This window comes from Micropterus salmoides, unplaced genomic scaffold (assembly GCF_014851395.1).
Source record: "Micropterus salmoides isolate LMB-PRFRI ecotype aquatic unplaced genomic scaffold, ASM1485139v1 Ms_hic_scaffold_2, whole genome shotgun sequence".
Lineage (NCBI taxonomy): Eukaryota > Metazoa > Chordata > Actinopteri > Centrarchiformes > Centrarchidae > Micropterus > Micropterus salmoides.
Genome location: NW_024041150.1, coordinates 16,882,824 through 16,905,327, shown reverse-complemented (window position 1 = coordinate 16,905,327; position 22,504 = coordinate 16,882,824). Strand labels below are relative to the sequence as shown.

Below are 22,504 nucleotides of genomic sequence, written 5' to 3'. Positions count from 1 at the left end.
TTTCCCTTTTGTTCTGTCATTTAAAATGTTACAATGTCAGAAGTTTATATTTAATGCTTAAGATTCAAATAATGAGATAAACCTATGTAAAAGTAATAGGAGCTTTCTTGTCTTGGTACAGTGCTAAAACAAAGTGTGGCCACACATTAAACAGACTTACTTATTTGGTAACTGTTTTGTCTGTATTATTGTGTTTTCCATGTTTTGCTTTCTGTGCTCCTTGGCAACAGTTTTGTTCAACTGCAACAAACTTACATGTGGTTTATGCAATCTTCTTATCTTATCTGTCTGTCTTCGCTGTCCTATCAGACTGTTACAGATAAGGTGAAGATACCTTCCATTATGTGTAAAACTGGAAGACGAAGTGCAGACGAATTGTTACTTGTTATACCGTCTGAAATTCAGATACAATGGCCCAAACAGGGACAGATACTCCATGGTGAATGGTTTGAGCTTCATTGCATGTTGAATACCCGCCCCTTTTCAATGAAAGCCCCTTTACTGTCTCTGTTCCATATAAGTGCCTTTGCTGTGACACGATTATGCACACAATGAAGAGCTTCACCTTAATAACAGCCTTACTTCTCTGCAGCCTCGGTGAGTACCGGCAATTAATTATTCTCCAACCCTCTTTTATTTTTCACTTACAGATTAGTTAGTATTGAACTCATTTAGTGGCATTGTTGTTTCATGCTCCGCTGAGGAATAACTCGTTGTCTCTGCTGTCTGTTTCAGGCCGGATCTCTGTCTCAGTTTCTGAGTCTCAGACTGTGAAGGTCCAGTCTGGTGAAGAAGTCACTCTGCTGTGCTCCAACATTTCCAGAACTCCAACTCAGACAGACTGGTTCAGACTGATCAACAGAACCAAGCCCAGCTGTATCTCCTCCATGGATCAGTCTGATGGCAAAGTTTCATTCTGTGATGGATTTCAAAATGGAAGATTTGAAATGAGCTCCAACAATTCCAATGTCTTTCTTAAAATCAAACACGTGGATTTATCTGACTCTGGACTGTATTTCTGTGGATTTTACATGGACAAACATACAGTCATTGCCAGTGCAATTCTTTTAAATGTTAAAGGTAAGATTGTAGTCATGCCTTACCTCTTTCAGAGATCTAATTTCAAATTTTTGACATGTGTCAAATGATTTACCCCCCCCCCCCCTTTTTTTAAAGGTGAATTTATTAGTGAAACTAATGATGAAGTGGCTTTTAAGACTGAAAGTAAGGTTCTCCTTTTCTCTCAAGATTTGTTTCATTGTGCAAGTTAACATAGTCAGAATCAGTAATTTAATTCAGCCATGAATCATGTCAACCATGTTTAAATCTACCAGATAAAAAAAAAGATTTTAAATCTATAATTGTTCTTGTAGAGGAGCCTGGTGGAATGACAAACCTAATGTGTGAGATCCTGGCTTGTCTGGCTGTTTTCCTCAATATAGCCATCATTGTTATGGCTGTTAAAATCATGAAACTTCAGACAGGTACAGTAGATTTAAAATTTGTTGTAAATGTTGTCAACATGATGCTCAAATCCAAAGCAAAGTATTTGGTCGCTAATACTTAACTAATCAGAAGTTTGTCTTCTACCATTTAGTTGTGAATGAAGAACCGCAGCCAGAGGCAAACAAGGTGAAGTAATTTCTGTAAATTGTGGTTTTAAAGTTGCATTTAAACACAAGAGTCTGTAAATGATGTTCCAAGCCGCTGCAGGTGACTTTACAGAGGAAATTTAGGCAGACAGTATAATAGTTATCTTTTGAGTGCAAAACAGTTGACGTTCATTAACTAAAAAATAAGATACAAAATGTGTGATTTTGCTAGCTTACTCAGAATGTGAGAGTTGTAGAAATATTTTTTCCTGTCTTCCCAAAAGGGATTTTGTTTTTCTTCCCTCTGAAACACAGAAATGCTTCATCAGTTCAACCAGAGGATAAATTGTCAGTAAAGAGAAAACTGAGCCTTTCTGCTATGCAATTGCATATAATTGTTTATACTGCAGTTACTAACAAAAAACAGTTACAATATTTTAAAATTCAAATAAAACCAGTGCAAGGTGGAATAATTTTACTTTGAGTGTCAATCTGACATATATCCTATTGTTTGAACAACCTTGGTTTAAATCAATAGTTTTTCTTAGGTATATGTAAATTATGAAAAAAGGGATTGTATTAAAAATAATGTTTTACCATTTAAATTAGATTAAGCTATACTGTGTTTAAGACTCATCTTGGGTTAAATTATCCCTTTTTGGTAGTACCCACAAAACGGATTGATTTTTGGAAACTCAGCTGCAGCAGTGTGTGTGATACAGTATGTGATTCTGACTTACAGAATCTGGGCTCAGATGACCTGAACTACGCAGCTCTAAGCTTTCAGCCAAAAGCAAAAAGATACTGCAGGCCTGCATCTGAGAGAGAACTGGAGCCAAATGTTGTGTATGCTGCCACCAGATAAACTCAGAAAGCAACTGGAACTGCAGGTCAGAGTGGAACTGATGCTTTAGCAAAATAAACTGCTGTTGTGTTTTTGTGGTTGGGTAGTGAGTGGAAGGAATCACTGCCAAAAAACAAATGATTAATGTTTCTATTTTTTCTAGCTAATTTTTTTTTGTCTCTCTCCGTCAAAGCGACGAGTCAGAAAAGACATGGCTGTCACACTCATAGGGAAAGTAAGTCTGTGGGGGGGGTGGGGGGGTGGGGGGGGGGGTGGTACATGTGACTCGTATGGGAGGAAGAGACGGCACGGTGTGGTCAGAATAACTGAGGTGAAATCACGAGGCCTCTGATATCAAAGCTCAATGGCAAACATAAAGGGAAACAGTGAAAACGATCCTACTAGCTAATGACGCATTTAAAGTAGCTACTGTATTTAGGGCATTTCTCAGAAATAGTGAGGGGAAAAAATTACAGAATAAACCGGCCCCCTGTGGTGACAAACATTGTCTGTGTGAGTCAAATATAAAGTCTCCACAACAGGAAGACTTCAGCCATGAGCACAAACATCAAAAGCATTGCTATTCTCACATTACAAGAAGGTCCAATATTATGCACAATGCAGTTTTTATGTATTTTTCAACATAATTCTGAGATAAAAATACATATTCTCATTTTTCACCGGCTCAGTCTTTCAGTAAATGTGTGTGCAAACACACCTTTTGTATTTGGCTCCCTTCTTGACATCATAGAGGATCTATGTAGCATCGAACCTCCTCTAGCCTTTCAGCATCGTAGACGGCCCCGCCCACTGAACACGTACTGAACACACCACTCTCAGCCCCACCGTCCAACATCAAGCAATCATTCTATCACTGACTATACTAGAGCTGGAGGCTGCTCAGTATGTCTTGCAGAAAGTGCTTTTACGCTTAGAAGGGAAAGTAAAATTATTATTTATATAATAAATAATAATAAAAATTATATATAAATATATATAATAATGTAAATAATAATAGGAAATAATTTATTTAAATAACTTTATGGTAAAATAGTAACAAACCAACTGCAAATACTGATAATACTAGTATATCATGATGACTGTCACTGTAACCATGACGACCACTATCACTACCACCACTAGCAGCTGCTTGTTATGCTACCCATGATTTACTGATAATAAAAAATTTCAATAAAATCGTGGATGACGCATTGTCTTTACAATTAATTCAGCACAAATGTTTGCTAAAGAGCTATTTCTTTGCCACACAAACCGTTCATTACAGTAACTCTGTCTCTCAGCAATTGAGCAATTGAGCAACTGTGAGTCCTCATGAGATTCTTTATCTCCTGAAGTAGGCTTGCTGTGACACGCTCAGCTGGGAGATCTGCAGACTAAATGGTGAATACCCTCTATCAACACATTCTCACTCCCGACTCCTCACATATTGACGCTTGGTCAAAGCCCTTTGGCGTTGCTTATGAACGCCCTGGGTAGCCCTTTAGCGTAATTTTTTGATATTTAAGGCTTCGCAGTCAAGTTAGCAATGCTTAGCAACAACAAATTTGCATCATCCGGTAAAGTTAGAAACAATAAATATGCAATGTCCGGTTAGACACACATGTATACACTCACCTAAAGGATTATTAGGAACACCTGTTCAATTTCTCATTAATGCAATTATCTAATCAACCAATCACATGGCAATTGCTTCACCTGGTCAAGACAATCTCCTGAACTCAAAACTGAATGTCAGAATGGGAAAGAAAGTTGATTGAAGCAATTTTGTGCGCGGCATGGTTGTTGGTGCCAGACGGGCCGGTCTGAGTATTTCACAATCTGCTCAGTTACTGGGATTTTCACACACAACCATTTCTAGGGTTTACAAAGAATGGTGTGAAAAGGGAAAAAAATCCAGTATGCGGCAGTCCTGTGGGCGAAAATGCCTTGTTGATGCTAGAGGTCAGAGGAGAATGGGCCGACTGATTCAAGCTGATAGAAGAGCAACTTTGACTGAAATAACCACTCGTTACAACCGAGGTATGCAGCAAAGCATTTGTGAGGCCACAACACGCACGACCTTGAGGCGGATGGGCTACAACAGCAGAAGACCCCACCGGGTACCACTCATCTCCACTACAAATAGGAAAAAGAGGCTACAATTTGCAAGAGCTCACCAAAATTGGACAGTTGAAGACTGGAAAAATGTTGCCTGGTCTGAGGAGTCTCGATTTCTGTTGAGACATTCAGATGGTAGAGTCAGAATTTGGCGTAAACAGAATGAGAACATGGATCCATCATGCCTTGTTACCACTGTGCAGGCTGCTGGTGGTGGTGTAATGGTGTGGGGGATGTTTTCTTGTCACACTTTAGGCCCCTTAGTGCCAATTGGGCATGGTTTAAATGCCACGGCCTACCTGAGCATTGTTTCTGACCATGTCCATCCCTTTATGGCCACCATGTACCCATCCTCTGATGGCTACTTCCAGCAGGATAATGCACCATGTCACAAAGCTCGAATCATTTCAAATTGGTTTCTTGAACATGACAATGAGTTCACTGTACTAAAATGTCACCAGTCACCAGATCTCAACCCAATAGAGCATCTTTGGGATGTGGTGGAACGGGAGCTTCGTGCCCTGGATGTGCATCCCACAAATCTCCATCAACTGCAAGATGCTATCCTATCAATATGGGCCAACATTTCTAAAGAATGCTTTCAGCACCTTGTTGAATCAATGCCACGTAGAATTAAGGCAGTTCTGAAGGCCAAAGGGGGTCAAACACAGTATTAGTATGGTGTTCCTAATAATCCTTTAGGTGAGTGTATATGTTGCACATGTATATATCTGTAACATTGTTCTTCTATTCCATATTTATATATTTCTACATTTATTTATGTCTGTATGACTTCTGTGTGTAGCACCTTATCACCACAGCAAATTCCTCGTATGTGTAAAACACTACTTGGCAATAAAGCTTCTGATTCTGATTCTGATTCTGATTCTAAACTTTCAAAATAAAATGCTAGCGTTTCAAAACATTGCCATTTCGAAACAGCATGCTATACAAAAACTACTTGGACACGAACCCCGGTCTCCTGATTCAAAGTGCAGGTTCTGGCCCTCCATCCACCCCAACCACCTCTTTTCTGTTAGATATCATATACCCACCTTTACCGTCAAAACTGACGGGGCTTCCCCCACTGCGTTGAACTTGACGAGTCAGGGAGTGAGAACAGGTTGCCTCTGTCTGCTGCAAGAGAGGGTGCATCATGTGGACAAATGCTCACTCAATGCAACAGGTTGGACATGCAGCCACTTAAGAGTCTGATAAAGGCTCAGCTGCCATATTATAAATTTATATCCAGTGACTTGAGGGATAGAAAACATGTGTCTCCCTTTCTGTCTTAATGTCTTATTAGACAAACATGTATATTTAAACACAACTCGGGTTTCTACAAGTGATTTTCATGTAAATGAAAAGGAACAGACTTTGTACAGAACTTTGAAAAGGCATACCGGTGGGTGTCAAGGACAGATTTCAACATCAGCAAAAATTCTGAGTGAATAAACTTTTTAATAATCAATCCTGTCGTTGTTAGATGATCATAGGATACATGATATCAGTCCTACTGAACACCTTTAGAATGAACATAAACACAGCATCAAGCATTAAAACGCCACAGGTCCCTGACTTTGTTTTTTCTGTTGTACCAGACTGTTATGGATTAGGGGAGGATGCTTTCAGTAATGGCTGTGTAAAACGGCAGGAGTCACAAAGGAGTTGTTTTTTATGCTTCTGCAATTCTTTGTGGCAACTTCTGTCTCAAACTGCATCTGACACAGATATAACATGGTACTGTAGAGTCTCCTAGCACTGAATTTTCATGTGAAGTCATAATTCAGAGTTTATGTTCAGAAATTAGCTCAAAGCTTAATATATATGCAATGGCATTACATTGCATTAATAGGTCAGTGTGAGTGGAAAGATGAAAAACAAAAGACGCCCCGCCTCTCTAATCTCCTTTATAGGAGCTCAGTAGTACAGACTTATCTTGCAGTGACACCATTAAACGCACAATGAGAAGCTTTACCTTGATAACAGCTTTCCTTCTCTGCAGCCTCAGTAAGTACTGGCACTTGGTTATTCTCAGCACAAAATAATGTAACCAGTAACCATCAGAATTCAAACTTGTAAACTGGAACTGAATTAATAGTTGTTGTTGCCTTATTACAGTATCTGCTGCATTATACGCTCAGGGATAAATCTCTTGTTGTCTCTGCTGTTTGTTTCAGGCTGGATCTCTGTCTCTGTTTCTGAGTCTCAGACTGTGGAGGTCCAGCGTGGTGAAGAAGTCACTCTGCTGTGATCCAACATTTCCAGAACTTCAACTCAGACAGACTGGTTGAGACTGATCAACAGAACGAAGCCCAGCTGTATCTCCTCCATGTTCAAGTCTGATGGAAAAGTTTCATTCTGTCACAGATTTAAAAATGGAAGATGAAATGAGCTCCAACATTTCCAATGTGTTTCTTAAAATCAACATGGACAAACATACAGTCAATTGTAGTCAAGCCTTACCTCTTTCAGAGATCTAATTTCCTCATCATGTTTGTAGTTTATCTCTCATGTAATGTCACTGTAGTAAGACAAACAAGAAACTATTGTGTGTCAAATGATTTACCCCCCCTCTTTTATTGGGTTTTTAATTTAATTTATTGGTGAATCTGATGATGACTTTTAAGACTGAAAGTAAGTTTGTTCTCTCTTAACAATAGAGTCAGTGATTTATATCTTCTCTAAAATCACCAGATTAGAAAACAGAATCTAATTCTGTAATTGTTCTTGTAGAGGAGCCTGGTGGAACAATAGACCTGATGAGTGAGATCCTGGCTGGTCTGGCTGTTTTCCTCACTATAGTCGTCATTTTTAAAGCTGTTAAAATCAGAAAACTTCAGACAGGCACAGTAGATTAGGATTTTTTTGCAAATCCTCTTTGGATTTATGAATCAACATGATGCACAAATCCAAAGTATGTGGTCATTACTGATTAACCAGTCAAATATTTGTCCTATGCCATTTAGCTGTGAATGAAGAACCGCAGCCAGAAAGAAACGTGAACCTACAATTAATTTATATGAACTATCTGGTTTCAAAGTTGCATTTAAACATGACAGGTCTGTTAATGATATTTTTCCCTTCTTTCACCACAAATGTTCCCATTAAATGAATTTCAGCTGACAACTTCAAACTTTGAACAGTTGAGGCTCATGAACTTGAAGAGTAACTGCATTCCTGAACTCGCTGAGGTTCCCCTTCAAGGGAACTCGAACTGCGTCGGTGACGACACTATAGCAACGCCTCTGGGTGTGGCAGGGCTGAAATCATGAATGAAACTACTCCAATCCTATTGGCGTCGCTAGAACGGTAGCGTGTGACGGCGTAACTGGAGGTGTATATAAGCACGCCGGCACACCGGACACATTAGCTCTTTGCTATGAAGCGACCGCAGGGCCCGAGCCACTGGGAGAGCGCTTCCTGCCGCATTAAGAGAAAGAGCCACACTGGGACCTCAGCACCCTTAGGTGCAGGGCCTCGCAATGGCCGCAAGCAGCCCCCTCGAGAGCTGCCTGGGTATGCGGCATCCTCAGACAAGACACACACAGGGCATGAGTGTCCCCAGCCGTGATGTAGCGCGGGCATGGGAAACACACTGCCTGAACTGCTCACCAGCCATCTCCTCTGCCAGACTTCCTTCGAGGTAAGAAATTTCCTCTCGAGGTTGTACTTCTTTCGTAGTCTCAAACATGCCAGAGTGTCTGCTGAATAGAAAAAAGCTAATGTGTCCGGTGTGCCGGCGTGCTTATATGCGCCTCCAGTTACGCTATCACACGCCACCTGTCGCCTGCACGCATCGGGTCCATTTTGTCCTCAGTGACCAGAGTGAAGCTAGGCCGCACCATCACTGTGAAAGACTTTCAGAGGGTGTTGGGTCTCATGGCGGCAGCCTCCAGCGGTAATCCCGTCTGGCTTGCTGCACATGAGGGCCCTGCAGTGGTGGTTAAAATCCAAGGGATTCTCCCCGAGACGTTCCTTCCGAAGACAATCAGAAAGCAGGAGGCCTGCATCAGAGAGAGAAGTGGAAACTCATGTTATTTTTGCTGCCAACGCATAGACTCAGGAAGCAACTGGAACTGCAACTCATCAACTGATATTACGTAGTAGAGTGGAAACCTCTTATAGTGATCACGTCTGTCCGGGTCAAATCGGTCACTATAAGCAGAGGATTATAAATGACGAATAATAATTATTATATTTTCATCTTTTCTTTATTTCTCCTGCAGATTAAAATCTAACTGACATTTGTATTTCATGTCTAAATATTTAATCGGCCTGAAAATAAACATAAGTTATAAATGCTGGCCAGGGAGCAGTTAGAAAAATGTATTTATTTAATTACTTTAAGCATATAAAGTACACATCACCCCACAGGAAGAGACAGAACAGTGTGGTGCGAGGCCTTTAAAGTCAAAGCTTTGGAGCAAAGAATAAAATAAACTGTTAAAACTGTCCTGTTTGCCTTTGTCAGCCTCTTTATGTGTACAGAATGGAAATATAGTAAAGAAATCAGCTCTCAGACAGGTGATGTGCTGCTAGTAGATCAGATTGGAGAGAGGAAGTTTGCTATTGAATAAGCTGGTAACCTGGTCAAGGGTCACATCACTCACTCCATCTTCCTCTCCATCCGCTCTTTCATTCAATGCCCTTTACAAGGTTTTTGCCACTCATTCATTCAAGGACATTTAGACATGTGGACAGGAGGAGGTGGGGATCAAACCACAAACCCTGTGATCAGTGGATGACCCACTCTAACTAGTGAAAGTCAACTAGGACATACACTGATGTGTGATTATCTAGACTGAGTTTTATCAGCACCATTATTAGCATTAACACTTTTCAGTTTCTGTAAAATTTAAATTGTTTTTCCTTAATTGTAATGTAAAGATACCAGGGTTCGAGTAATAATCGGAGCTTTGTGGGGATCTCTAATATAACTAACATTACCAGCTGAGATAAATATATAAATAATACGCCTAGAGAGAGACAGAGACTTGATTGCTCATTACATGGTCCAACACTTTCTTTCTCTATCTCTCACACATACGCGGCAGCCCACTGCTACTAAGTTTCAGTTTCCTAAAATTTGCCAACAAAGACACATCGCTCTAGGAGAGACCACAAATCCGCCCTTTCTGGTTTCATATTAAAGTGTTATTATTTTACACACTGCTCGCCGCCAGCACACAGTAGCACATTATCATATGAAGCACTCTACTAATTGGAGGATCTTTCAAAAATCTAATTATACAAAACAAACAAGCAGCAGTCAAAAGTCTAATACAGTTGTCTACTGCAACCAGTGCAAGAACCGAGGGATGATACAATGCATCATGTAAACCAGCAGTTGTTCGACAAATTTCATACAGCACATAATACAATACTCTTAGGCTAGTAAACAGTTATCCCTGTTCTCTTACCCTTATGAAGAAAAAACAACAAAGTGGTCTGTTTTCTGGAGGCTGTGGTCCTGGTACCCATGATGCTGAAGTTGAAGTTCTTTTTTTTTAATCCAAGATTGTATGAAAGTGAGGGGATCAAATTGGATTATTTAGTAACAAATAACAGAAAGGCTCTTAACCCGCAACATCTTCCTGGTTTTGCAGTCAGTGTGATTACATGTAGGAAAGCCCCTCTCTCACCCTGCATAAGTTGGGAGAACAGTGTTGAAATGAACTGCCTGAAGTCAAGTCAAATCCTGTTTCAGTCTATGAGTCCAGCCTGTTTGCCGGTTAGCACAGCTGCCCCATCAGTGGCTATGCGGATCAGCTTTTTTTGAAGAAACTCCTCCTCCATTCCTGCTGCCTAAGGGTTGTTTTTTAGTGCAGTATTGTAGTGACCCCGATCCAGTTCAACAATGTTAAAAAAAAAACATTGTCCACATCTGTGTTACCAGTGACGTCGTACCTGACAAGCTTTTTCTTAGAGACTAAAGGTGTCTTAGCTTCCTCACACACACTGCATCCAACCCCATCCTCCTTTGCAAACAGACAGGGTTTTTTTCATTCCAGGATCACTGTTGATTGTGCCCCAAGTTCTGTTGCAGCAACCTGTACCTCCTCATCCTGCTCCTGCAAGTTTTTGGTCGTCGCACTTTCAGCAGGTCAGGTAACAGTTGCACACTAGCAGGTGAATGTGTGTCTGAGTGTGTTGTGGTGGTCCCACAGGCAGCAACGTCAGGTCCAGCGGCATAGCTAGCATTCTTCATAGCAGCCAAAATGTGCTGGCTGTCATGATAGCCAGTGAAGCGTTTTTTTATTTCTCAGAGAAGAAACCGAAGCTAGCCAGGATTTTAGACAGTGTTGGCAGTGGCAGCCTTTATTGGCAGCATGATAACTCACCTAGTCTAAAACTACAACCTTTTATTCAATATAAGATAATGTTGGTAGTAGCTGCTTTTAACTGAGTTCATGTTCGGGGGTCATGCTGTCTCACTCTGCATTACAGTTTGGTCAATATTGTACTGCACACCATAGTGTCTGCCTGGTGGAGAGCAGCCATCCTGTCATAATGACAGTCATGCAGCATAGTTCACTTGACATGACAACATAAATCAATTAATGATTGAAAAACATTTATCATTCATTTTATTATGTCGCACAACACGCTGATGAGGGAGCTAAACCCAGTGCCCACTTGTGACAGTTGCCAGGATGTCTCCTAAGGTGTCGTGAGTGAGGTTTACTCACTGCACAGCCTCGCTGGTTTCTGTCACATGGTTTTAGCATAGTCCAAACATTTGTGTCCTTTTTTTACTCTGCATGTCACAATGTTTGTGGGTGCGGGCAGGAGTGGATACACACATTGCAGGAATGGGCGGTAGAACACACATGCAGGTGGGAGCAGGATCAAGAAAACAGTCCCACGCAGGTCTCTAGTATCGTCCTCAAGTAGCGACAGTTTGCTAACACAATTTAGCTACAAGTAGTAACATTACTTGCTGTGTTGTTGTTCTCTCTGTATCATGGTATTTGTCAGGGTATTGGATTTCTCCAGAATTGCTTATCTCACATTTATGATGCAGAGAAATGTCATGAGTTGTTGGAAATTCCAACACTAACTCATGATACATTGAATTTACAAAATTGCTCTATATGGGGATATGCATTGTTTTGGAGATTTGAAATGACTTGAATCAGGATATGAGAGTTTAGTCAAATTACACAGCCCTATTTGGAAAACATGTTTATTTTGGTTTTATTAATGTACAGCAAATAATACTAACTACAATGAAAAATACAAAGTAATTTTTGAATCAAAGTAATGGTTGTTGATAAATGAATTGGGTACCCCCACAGATGAATGATTTAACTGCTTCCATTGGAGCTCAGACCTCCCCCTCACTTATGGGAGCTGAGCTCCCACGTACCTAACTAGAACCCTGAAAGATGAATATCCAAACCACCTTCATGTTTTGATGGAGGAGGAGCCAGCAAAGGACACTGATGACTTTAAATGTCCTAATAGGGAGATTTTGCAAGCAGGGAGGAGTGAGTGACGGACATGTCACTGGTTTAACGGGCAAATAAAGCACAGGTGGGAGCACAACTGACCTGAAGATCATGAGGAATCTAAAGTCAAACCTTTGTTAAATAAAATATGATATGAAGCAGAGAGTCATGAGGCCTCATATCTTTAACATTTATATTTATATTCAAGTTTTGGATAAAACATTTCCACAATTCTTTATTTTTCACAATTTGCTCGGCTATGCTGACCTTTATTATTTTTTGTCTCTATTGTGTGCTGACACAGTGAATGTGTATATGAACAATTAAAAGCTGTAGCTTTCTGTCCTGAAAGGGTTTGCATCCACATGTTGGTAAGCAACAAGTTTTGTGCCCTCCCTGCCCGCAACTTTCCACTGTGGTGAAAACACTATGTCGATCAGCCAAAACGAAAGCCAGATGAGGACTGGCCTTCAGCTCTCTGCAAAGAAACCACACAGAAAACCAAAGCTGTTCAACAGCTTTTCTAATTTCTCTTCTAATGTGATGATAGTTTTGTTGTTATATGTAGATATGCAGTTAGTTAGTTAGAATCCCATCAGCAGTATCCATCTCTTCTCAAACTGGCACCTTGTTTACAGATCACACTGATTTCACTCTGTCAGTGTTATACATCAGCACCCTGCTTGCAGAAAAAATGCTTTGTGCAGCCTCATACTTGCAGAGCCAGACAACAGTGTCTTCCTCTGTAAAGTGAGATACCTACAATGTGCAGTACAGCTCAACAGATAAAAATCTGCTTTGTAGATTCTAATAACTAGGCTAATAACTACTTGTGATCAAATTATTAAAAAAAAATTAAAATACTGTGCACTGCACTCCCTTTGGTCAGGTGCGAGCTCTTGAGATCAATGGGACATATTGTTAGTAACATTTATAATTACACACTGTGTAATAGTGTAACAACACCTGTGTTACCACTTGCAACTGACTTTACTATCATTCCTGCCTACCAATAATATTGGTATGTAAATACAGGCAAACAAATTAAGTGTGAACTTCGTAATTCACTAATGTGATAATATAACAGGATCTGAGCTTACCCAGGTAACTTCGGGGTTAACCCTGCATTTTCAGTACCATAACGGCAGTTCCCTTTTTACCAGGGTAGATAGATTGCCATGGTAACTTATGCTGAACAGCTAACCTGTGGCCTGTACTATGAAGGGAGTTCAACCTACTCAGAGTTAACTCGGGGTTATCAGGCAAACTCAGGGTTGACAAACTCTGACCGCCTACACTGGAGTTAAACGGCACTACGATGGTGCATAAGATGTTGGTTAGTTGAGTCCGTGTTAACTTGATTGCTGTTGGTGCACGTTCACATAAAAGGGGTGTGTTCGGCCATGAAGGCAGAGTTTTTTCGCAACGCCGCGTGTTCCGTATTTCTCCAGAGGAATGCATGTTGGTAGTGTCAGGAAATTATGAATGTAAAGACTAACGGCTGAATCTAATATCGTGGCAGACGACAAAGCCAGGGATGCTTGTTGGACTAAATTTGTAGCCTAATTATCTTCCCAGTGTTCTTATTATAGTTCAAAACTCTATTATGTATTTTATGGGCTCTTCTTTTATGTGTAATATGATGTAAAGGTACAACTGCACATGAGGTCCATTGTAGGCCAAATAGAAAAAAAGGAGCCAACGGAGGGGTAGTCCTAATAATCCGAGAGAAAATTTACTTTAATCTAGCCTACAACTAAAAAACTTGAATATTCACTGACATTATAGTCACACATTTGAGAGAAACTTCGCTTTTCAAGGCTGCAACATCACACACACGTCTGCCGTGTAGTATGCAGGCACTGGAAAATTATATTAAACTTTGCAATCGGATTTAGCGGTGGAGCAAATCAGGATGAAATCTAAACATATTTTATGTGTGGTATTTTAGGTGTGTATTAATATCCTACTTCTCATCATTAACAGATGTGGTGTGTAGTCCGCTTGCAGGGTATCCTCGAGTTAACCACGAACAAAACCTGCTCGGAGCAATTTAGAAATGCAGCGTAAATTGCCATGGCAACAGAGCCCGGGTAACATACTCTCCACCTTTCGTAGTACAGGTTAACCGGGAAGTTACACCCGACGTCACGAAGTTACTCCTGAGGTTACCTGGATAAGCCAGTTACCCTGCTTCGTAGTACAGGCCACTGCTCTGGAGCAGGTTGTGTTCCAGATAAGAGATCTACACTATAAAAACACTGCCTACCGACCAATCAGCTCTCTTGGCATCAATCAGCTCAAATGACATCACCATCTTTTGGAGATCCCACAGACTGTTTTATAGGCTGCTTTTATGTTTCCTGTGGTGATGTGGAGGAACGTTTGTATAGCAATAAAATCTAACTGATTGAAGTAGGCTACTACTGTACTTGTTTTTTGTGACAGTGAGCCTGCTTACCACTTTGAAATGTGTTTTATATTTTTATGTATTATTTGGCAGGCATTTTGAAATTAAGTTTAGTGTAAAGGTTTCATTTTGGTTAGTAGCAACCTTGTAATACAGAGTCTAAATGTTGAGATTCAGTCTTTCGACCACTATTTGAGCATTGTTTCTGGCATGAGTCGATTTTTGATTTTGTTGCTTTATATAGTTAATTAACAATATTTGGAGCACTTTTGAGTGTGTTAAATACTTTAATCAGATTTTTGAAGGGGTGAGAACTTCTTAAAAGTGAGTTGGAAGAACCTCTGAGGCTTTTAATGTGGAAATGTTGACACACAGCTGAGCTAAAACAATAAGGCTAAAGCTGTCATACAAGCCATGAACATGTTAAATCAATACATTCATATTATAGGCTCCGCCTCCTCTTCCCGCATGAGTAAGCTGCAGCTATGTTACTTAGACTGTTTCTCTATATTGCTCTTGGTTGGTAAAATATAACACTCTGCTGCCAACACCGCCTTTTTTATGTCAACACGCTCATGGCTAGATTGGGAAACGCAGGGTTGACTTACCAAGATGATAACCAGCTAAATGTGACCGCTTATCCTGAATGCGATTGTTAGGGTTATTGAAGCCAGATAACGAAAAGATACCCTGGGTATGTTGAACTTGCTATGTGGTACAGGCCCCAGGTGTGGTGATGAAATCAGAGCCAGATGTGTGGGGGGGAAGATAGGCACTCGCCCCAACCAACTGCCAGAGGATTAACCGGGAGAAAACAGAAAACAGACAAAAACACCCTAACCCAGCATGTAACCCACAGACAATGACAAACAAAACAAACATAATCACACACATACAAACGTCATAGCCCAAACCGGCACGCATTCTGAACGTTAACACCCTGAAACGGCACTGCACTAGTAGAGGAAATTTTGAACATGCATTGCAACAAACTATGAGGGACCAACAAACAACATGAACAGCAAATTAAAATAATAGTACATCAGTCTTATTAGAATGTGATCAAATTAATAAGGAATAAAGGCATGTCTCTAAATGACTGTTTCGGATAAAGGCCTGGGCCTCAGTTTATAGAACTGTTCTCAGATTTAAATTTACTTCTTCAGATCATTTCAGACGGTGTGCTTACGTTTGATTCATAAAAGATACTGAGCATGAAAGACCTTATTTATGCAGGTTCTAAGAAGCCCATTTGTAACTTCTATAAATCTATAAATCTCAAATTAACTTAAAATTGACCTCACCTCTCTTACAATCAGCATATTTCCCTTATACAAAGTTAGCATGAATGAGGGTTTAGTAATGAACAGCAATGGACCATGTGATAAATGCAAACTTTTAGAATTATGGCAATGGCAGGTGATTGAAGCCAGGCAACGTATTATTTGTTGGACTAAAACGTGGATTGACAAACAAAGCAAATACAAAGCATATGAGTATGTTGCAATTAATTCCTCACACCTTTAATTGATTCTATTCTCATTAACAACAACAATGACTACAGTACTACTACAGTAACTCTGTGACAGGCTTATGCACACACACACACACATGCTTCCCCGATGATACCAGGATCCGTAGTGCTAGTGTGTTTCCGACCATGAACCACGCAGGGAAACGAAGTTGAGCACACCCAGCCAAAGAGCCTGATTCCCTTTTCCCCCCATTGAACTGACTTTAGCTTTCTTTGCTTTGACCTTGTTTTAACCCTTTATGTCTATTTCCTTAAATGCATGCAATAAACTTGGAGGCTATATTTTGCACAGCTTGTTGGTGTTGTTGCCCACTTATATTTAACCACTGGTTGGTCAGTTTCCAAACCATAGAGGGGTGTTACACAACTCTTATCTGTCCTTGTCTACACGCAGGCAGTTCAGGCAGTTCAGTTGAGGTTCAGCCAAAAGCTCATATTGCTGCTTATACTTATCTTTGTGTTGCCACTAAAGTGGTATGGTACGGCCTCAGAACATCTGTTACAGATAGAATGTAACAAATATAAACTCGCTGGGTGGTAGAGTTTTTTGGTGATGGTGCAATGGATAAGATGCATGCCTTTGGTGTGAGAGACTGGGGTTCAATTCCCCACTGTGACCCATCTACCTTTGTGTCCCTGAGCAAGACACTTAACCCCTCGTTGCTCCAGAGGCGTGCGACCTCTGACATGTGTAGCAATTGTAAGTCGCTTTGGGTAAAAGCGTCAGCTAAATGAATAAATGTAAAATCTAAATCACAGCACAATGTGTGGCAGTTTCAGGACCACAGGTGGACTATGCTTCCAATGGTTTTTCCAATGGTCTCGTCCTGGCTTGCCTACATCAGACATTCCCATCTGTTTACTGTCAGGCATTAATATGTTAACTTTTATCTCAAATTGAGCATCTTGTTGTGTCTTGTTGTGACTCTACACCAGCTACCTGATCAAGTTATGTGAATCCTTTTCATCTTCCCTATATTTTTGTTCATTGTATTGTATGTATTTTGGTGTGAAGATTATTATGAACGAACATCTTCTGAAATATAACCTAGACTTGTATTCTATGAGGTTTAACGTTTGCTTCAACACTCCTGAAAGCATTTATGTAGTCAGTTTGAGCAACATGATAAGCAACAAAAAACAGCCCGCCTCTTTGCATTGAGAACGCCCTTCATGGGGAACACTTCATTTACGGACATTACAGAGCTTCAGTCATACGCGCAATGATGAACTTTACCTTGATGACAGCTTTCAACCTCTGCAGCCTCAGTAAGTACTGCCACTGAATTACTCCCAGCTTCAAATTACTAACTTGCTGACATTTAGTAAGATATATTTTTTTACTGTTAGGTTACAACAAGAAAGTCTTGTCGTCTGTTGTATGTTTCAGGCTGGATCTCTGTCTCAGTTTCTGAGTCTCAGACTGTGGAGGTCCAGCCTGGTGAGGAAGTCACTCTGCTGTGCTCCAACATTTCCAGAGACCCAACTCAGACAGACTGGTTCAAACTGATCAACAGAACCAAGCCCAGCTGTATCTCCTCCATGTACCAGTCTTATGACAATGCTTCATTCTGTCATGGATTTAAAAATGGAAAATTTGAAATGAGCTCCAATGTCTCCACTGTCTTTCTTAAAATCAAAAAAGTGGATTTATCTGACTCTGGACTGTATTTCTGTGGAATTTACGTGGAGAAACATACAGTCATTGCCAGTGCAACACATTTAAGTGTTAATGGTAAGATTGTTTTCAAGTCTTATCTCTTTCAGAGATCTCATTTTCTCATCATATTTATAGTTTATCTCACATGTAATGCTGCAGTAGTTGACAGCATAAAGACAAACAAAAAAACCCAATACATGTCACATGATTTAACCTTTTTTTAAAGGTAGTGGTGAATCTGATGATGAAGTGGCTTTTAAGACTGAAAGTAAGGTTTTCCTCTCTCAAGATTTGTTTCATTGTGCAAATATTTTAGAGTCAATAATTTCAATCTCAACCATGTCTAAAACTACCAGATTAGAAAAGAGAATCTAATTCTGTAATTGTTCTTGTAGAGGAGCCTGATGGTCTGGCTGTTTTCCTCACTATGGTCGTCATTGTTCTGGCTGTTAAAATCAGGAAACTTACAGGTACAGTAGATTATACAGAGATAATTTGTTGCACATCTTCTTGTAAATGGTGTTAACATGATGCACAAGTCCAAAGTAAAGTATATGTTCAATAATAATTAATGTTTGTTATCTACCATTTAGCTGTGAATGAAGAACCGCAGACAGAAGGAAACAATGTGAACACTTATAAGGTTATAAAGTTGCATGTAGTTGTTTGTAGTACAGTGAGGAACAAAAAACAGTTGCAAAATTGTTATTTTAAAATTCAAATGTAACTACTGCAAGGTGGAGCACTTCATTCTATTGTTTGAACGATCAGTTTAAAACAGTTTTTGTTTAGCTTAAATTGAGAAAAACAGCAGGGGTTCTATTAAAAATCACGTTTTACCACTTAAATTACACAATAATATAAGATATGCTATGTTTGACACTAATCTTAGTTTAAATGATCCCACAAATCCACCAATTATATGGATTTTTGGCAACTCAGCAGAGTGTGTGATACAGTATGTGACTCTAAATGTTCTGATTTACAGAATCTGGACTCAGATGACCTGAACTACGCAGCTCTAAGCTTCCAGCCAAAAGCAAAAAGAAACCGCAGGCCTGCATCTGAGAGAGAACTGGAGACAAATGTTGTGTATGCTGCCACCAGATAGACTCAGAAAGCAACTGGAACTGCAGCTCAGAGTGGAACTGATGCTTTTTCAAAATAAACTGCTGTTGTGTTTTGAGGGAACCAAGCATGCTTAATGTGTGACGGACGAGGAGTCAGAAAGGACACTGATGGCTGTCACTTGCTGAAAGACTGAGATGGTCTGAGGAGGAAGGAGTGAGGGAAGTACACGTCACTTGTTTGGAAGGAAGAGAATTGCTTATGACACAATTAACGTAGCTGCTTTTTTGAAAAATAAGTAGGGAGGGAAAAAAAACAGTCCCAATGAGTAAAGAAAAAAGCCTCAACACAAATATTAAAAGCCTGTTAAATCACTACTTATCACTTTACACAAACTGTTTGTCTCGACTGCTAAAGAGAATCAGTGCAGCATCGCAGCTATCATCAGAATCCAAGCAGAAAATGAGAGATAGGCAGAGATAGGTTTCTAACTGTGTCTTTGTAACCTGAAGCTCTATTGTGGTGATTTCTGTGTAGTAACACGACTGCCGAATTAAAGTTTGTCACCGGTTTCTGTGTGACAAAGTGGCAGTAATTGTTTTTTACCACAGTATTTAGGATTTGTGTGTTTTTAGCTGTGTTACTTCCTGGAACTGTGTGCAGAGTGAGTAACTATACATCAGCAGGACCAGGACCAGGCTGCTGAAAGTTTGCTGCTGGGTACTGTGTGAAAAAGTGGTAGTTACGATGTATCTTGCTGCGGCAACCAGGATCTAAAATACTCTGCTTTGTGCACTTTTTTCTCTTTTTCTCTTTCTGTACTGGCCTACACACACATTCATTTACATGCTTTATTCACATCCTCACTCAACATCTGGAAAACACAGCATGTAGCCGTAACTCCACCTGTGCCCGCCATTTTACGCCACATGTGCAACCCCCCCCCCCCCCCCCCCCCACACACACACACACCTACATTCACATACTTGCTGATTGTTGTAAATATTGGCATTCAAAGGTGGGAAAAAACACTCTCTGAGACTCTTTTCAAGTTTGGTTATTGATCCTTGATTTCAGGGTGGTGCCCCATATGTATTCATCTTTATTAATATTTGAGTAATATTAAAAACCTTATTAATATTTCTGAATATCTTTGCTATTGTTCTAATAACCAAACCGGCTCCTACCAGATCCCAACACTAGTATTCTCATAATCGAGAGCACAAACTGCAGCATAAAGGAGAATACAGATGTTAAACAAGACAAAGAGTCTACCACCCTGCTAGTGGCTCTGTGATGCTGTAGGCTACTTAAACACAGCGATGCTTTGAGCTTGGTACATCAGCATGCTAACATGGTCACAATTTCAATGTTAGGGATCATAAAGAGCAAAGTATGAAAAGTTACCTTTAAGAGGTGAATGCATAATTCGGCAGAAAAGATGATGAATGCTACCTGCCGAGATCTGCGTCCACCTCATTTCTCAGCACAAATGAGTGTTACCAGCCGCGAGGTGCATGAAATTCTCGGCAGGCATGCAGAACTCTGCACAACCGGGCAAGACGCCGACAGCAGAAACAGCTGATCAGTGGTGAGTTACAAGTTCGCTGCATCAGAACTTATTTGGAAACAAGTGTTTCTATGTCCCATTTAGCACGTTTACTCTTTTTCGACAAAGGCAAAAACCACCTCACCTTTTTGCGAAATTAACGTTTGTTTTTTGTTTTTTTTACAAATGTTGCCGTTTCCATCAACCTTTTCTAATGCAATGCTTCAGAATGCGCAATAAAAAAACATTGATGGAAACACGGCTAATGTGTCTCGATTTCTTTATTACACAACTGATCAGTGTAAATGTGGTTGCAAGAATATATCTGAGTCAGTAATAAATGTGGGCTTACTGTCTTGGAAGCACTTTGGGTCAATTATCAGATTTTATTTCTCCTCTCCAACTCAGCTGTTTAAGCTGTGTGACTGTAAACACTTTAATTTTGATCATCTGGACTCTCCTGACCTGAAGGAAGCAGCACTGACTTCATATTCAACAACAATAAGAAGCAGCAGGCCTGCATCAGAGACAGAAGTGGAAGCTCATGTTATTTATGCTGCCAGCAGGAAGAAACTGGAACTGCAGCTCTGACTGGTGATTTATCATATTAATCTGCTGCCACCTGCAGAAGGACACATATTGTACGATAAAGTTCCTATATTCATGTTCAGTTTGCATTTTCTTTCTTGTGTTTTTTCTGCCTCTCTCTCTCAGAAAAAGTCTCTGCCTTTCTTATGTTGTCTGCCTCTGATTTTTATCAAATAGGAACAAGGACATGTTTGATGTTTGGTGAGGAGGAGCCACAAAGGACAGTGATGGCAGACCATTTGACTCGTCCTGTGAGTAAGTTTGAGAGTCAGGGGGAGGGAGGAGTGAGGGAGGTACACATCTCTTCACAGGAAAAGACAGCACAGTGCGGTCTGAGCACATGAAAGGCACGAGGCTTTGTAGCAAAGTATAAAAAGAAACTGTGGGAACGAACCTACTTGCTTCTGACTAAATAATATCAGCCTCCTATGAAGTGAAGAAAATAAACATTGATGGAATAAACCAGCACCCTGTGGTGACAAACATTGTCTGTGTGAGTGAAAGATAACGCCTCCACCAGGAAGACTTCAGCCTTGACCACAAATATCAAATGACTTGCTGTTTTCAAAGACCACTAATAATGCTCCTTTTTAAAAGATGTATTTTCTTTACACAAACATATTCTCTTGTGTCCACTTGACACTAGGGCCCATTTCACCTTCTTCAAAGCCATGTTGTACACTGGTTATGTTGTGATGTTTTGTCTGGGATCTAGAAAAATTGTGGCAAAGGTTATGTAATCTGCTTTGGACTTTAAAGGATTAAAGATTTCTACAATTGATAGCATTACTTTCACTCTAAGATGAGAGAAATACAAATGTGTCTGCAGAAGAAGTGGCTCCTCCTTTCATTTGTCAACAGGTGCATGCGACGGCAGCAATCCATTCTTGCTCCAGCAAATTTCCTGTATAATAAGTGTAGGATATCAGCTGGGAAGAATGAAGATGAATTTGTTTAAAATCTGATTTTGTTGTGAATGTGGTCATATTAAGGCAAATATATTTTCTTGGAAGAGTTTAGTTTTGATTCTCACATGCTTCTTTCTCTCTTGCTCTCAGTGTCTGTCAGTATTGATATTGTTTGTCCTTGATCCTAATCTAAAGATAAAAAAACAAAAGACATCTGTGGTTTGATGGAGGAGGAGCCAGCAAAGGACACTGATGACAAATGTCCTTATACGGAGAGTCTGCAAGCAGGGAGGAGTTACACATCACTTGTTTGAAAGAGAGCTCAGTATGGTGTGAGCACAACTGAGCAGAAGATTATGAGGCATCTAAGGTCAAACCCTGGCCTGTCTGTTTTTGCATGCATAAGTTGGCCCCCCTCCTCCCTGCATCCTCCCCGTCATATTCAATGTGGTGAAAACACAGCATCAATGCAATGTGTATCAGCCAAAATGAAAACCACTAGCCTTCAGCTCTCTGCAGTGACACCACATGCAACAGAAGCTGTACTACTTTCAACAGCTCTTAAAATGTGATGATAGCTAGAATCCCATCAGCAGTAAATCCATCTATTCTCAAACCGTCACATTCAGACCGCACTAATCACACTCATTTCACTCTTTTTTACTCTTCTGCTTCCTGGTGCTGCCTCGTACTTATACAGGGAGCTGACGGGGTCTTCTTCTGTACTGTTTACTGAATTAGTTACAGCAGCAGACAGCAGTGTGTATTTGCTTTGTGGT

The 22,504-nt window shown here is 40.2% G+C and overlaps 2 protein-coding genes across 2 annotated transcripts; both read left to right on the top strand.

The window, feature by feature from the left end:
- The first annotated feature begins 541 nt into the window (after positions 1-541).
- On the top strand, positions 542-7,118 carry LOC119912161. Its single transcript, XM_038731195.1, has 7 exons — positions 542-597; positions 736-1,080; positions 1,177-1,224; positions 1,374-1,484; positions 1,598-1,632; positions 2,335-2,482; positions 6,735-7,118. Exons 1-6 carry the CDS (start codon positions 543-545, stop codon positions 2,455-2,457), a joined length of 717 nt encoding a protein of 238 aa, XP_038587123.1. The 5' UTR covers position 542; the 3' UTR covers positions 2,458-2,482; positions 6,735-7,118.
- LOC119911897 lies at positions 5,480-18,759 on the top strand. Its single transcript, XM_038730878.1, has 5 exons — positions 5,480-6,564; positions 17,343-17,687; positions 17,839-17,880; positions 18,008-18,087; positions 18,601-18,759. The coding sequence occupies exons 1-5, from the start codon at positions 6,519-6,521 to the stop codon at positions 18,721-18,723; spliced, it is 636 nt and encodes a 211-aa protein (XP_038586806.1). The 5' UTR covers positions 5,480-6,518; the 3' UTR covers positions 18,724-18,759.
- The last annotated feature ends 3,745 nt before the right edge of the window (positions 18,760-22,504 follow it).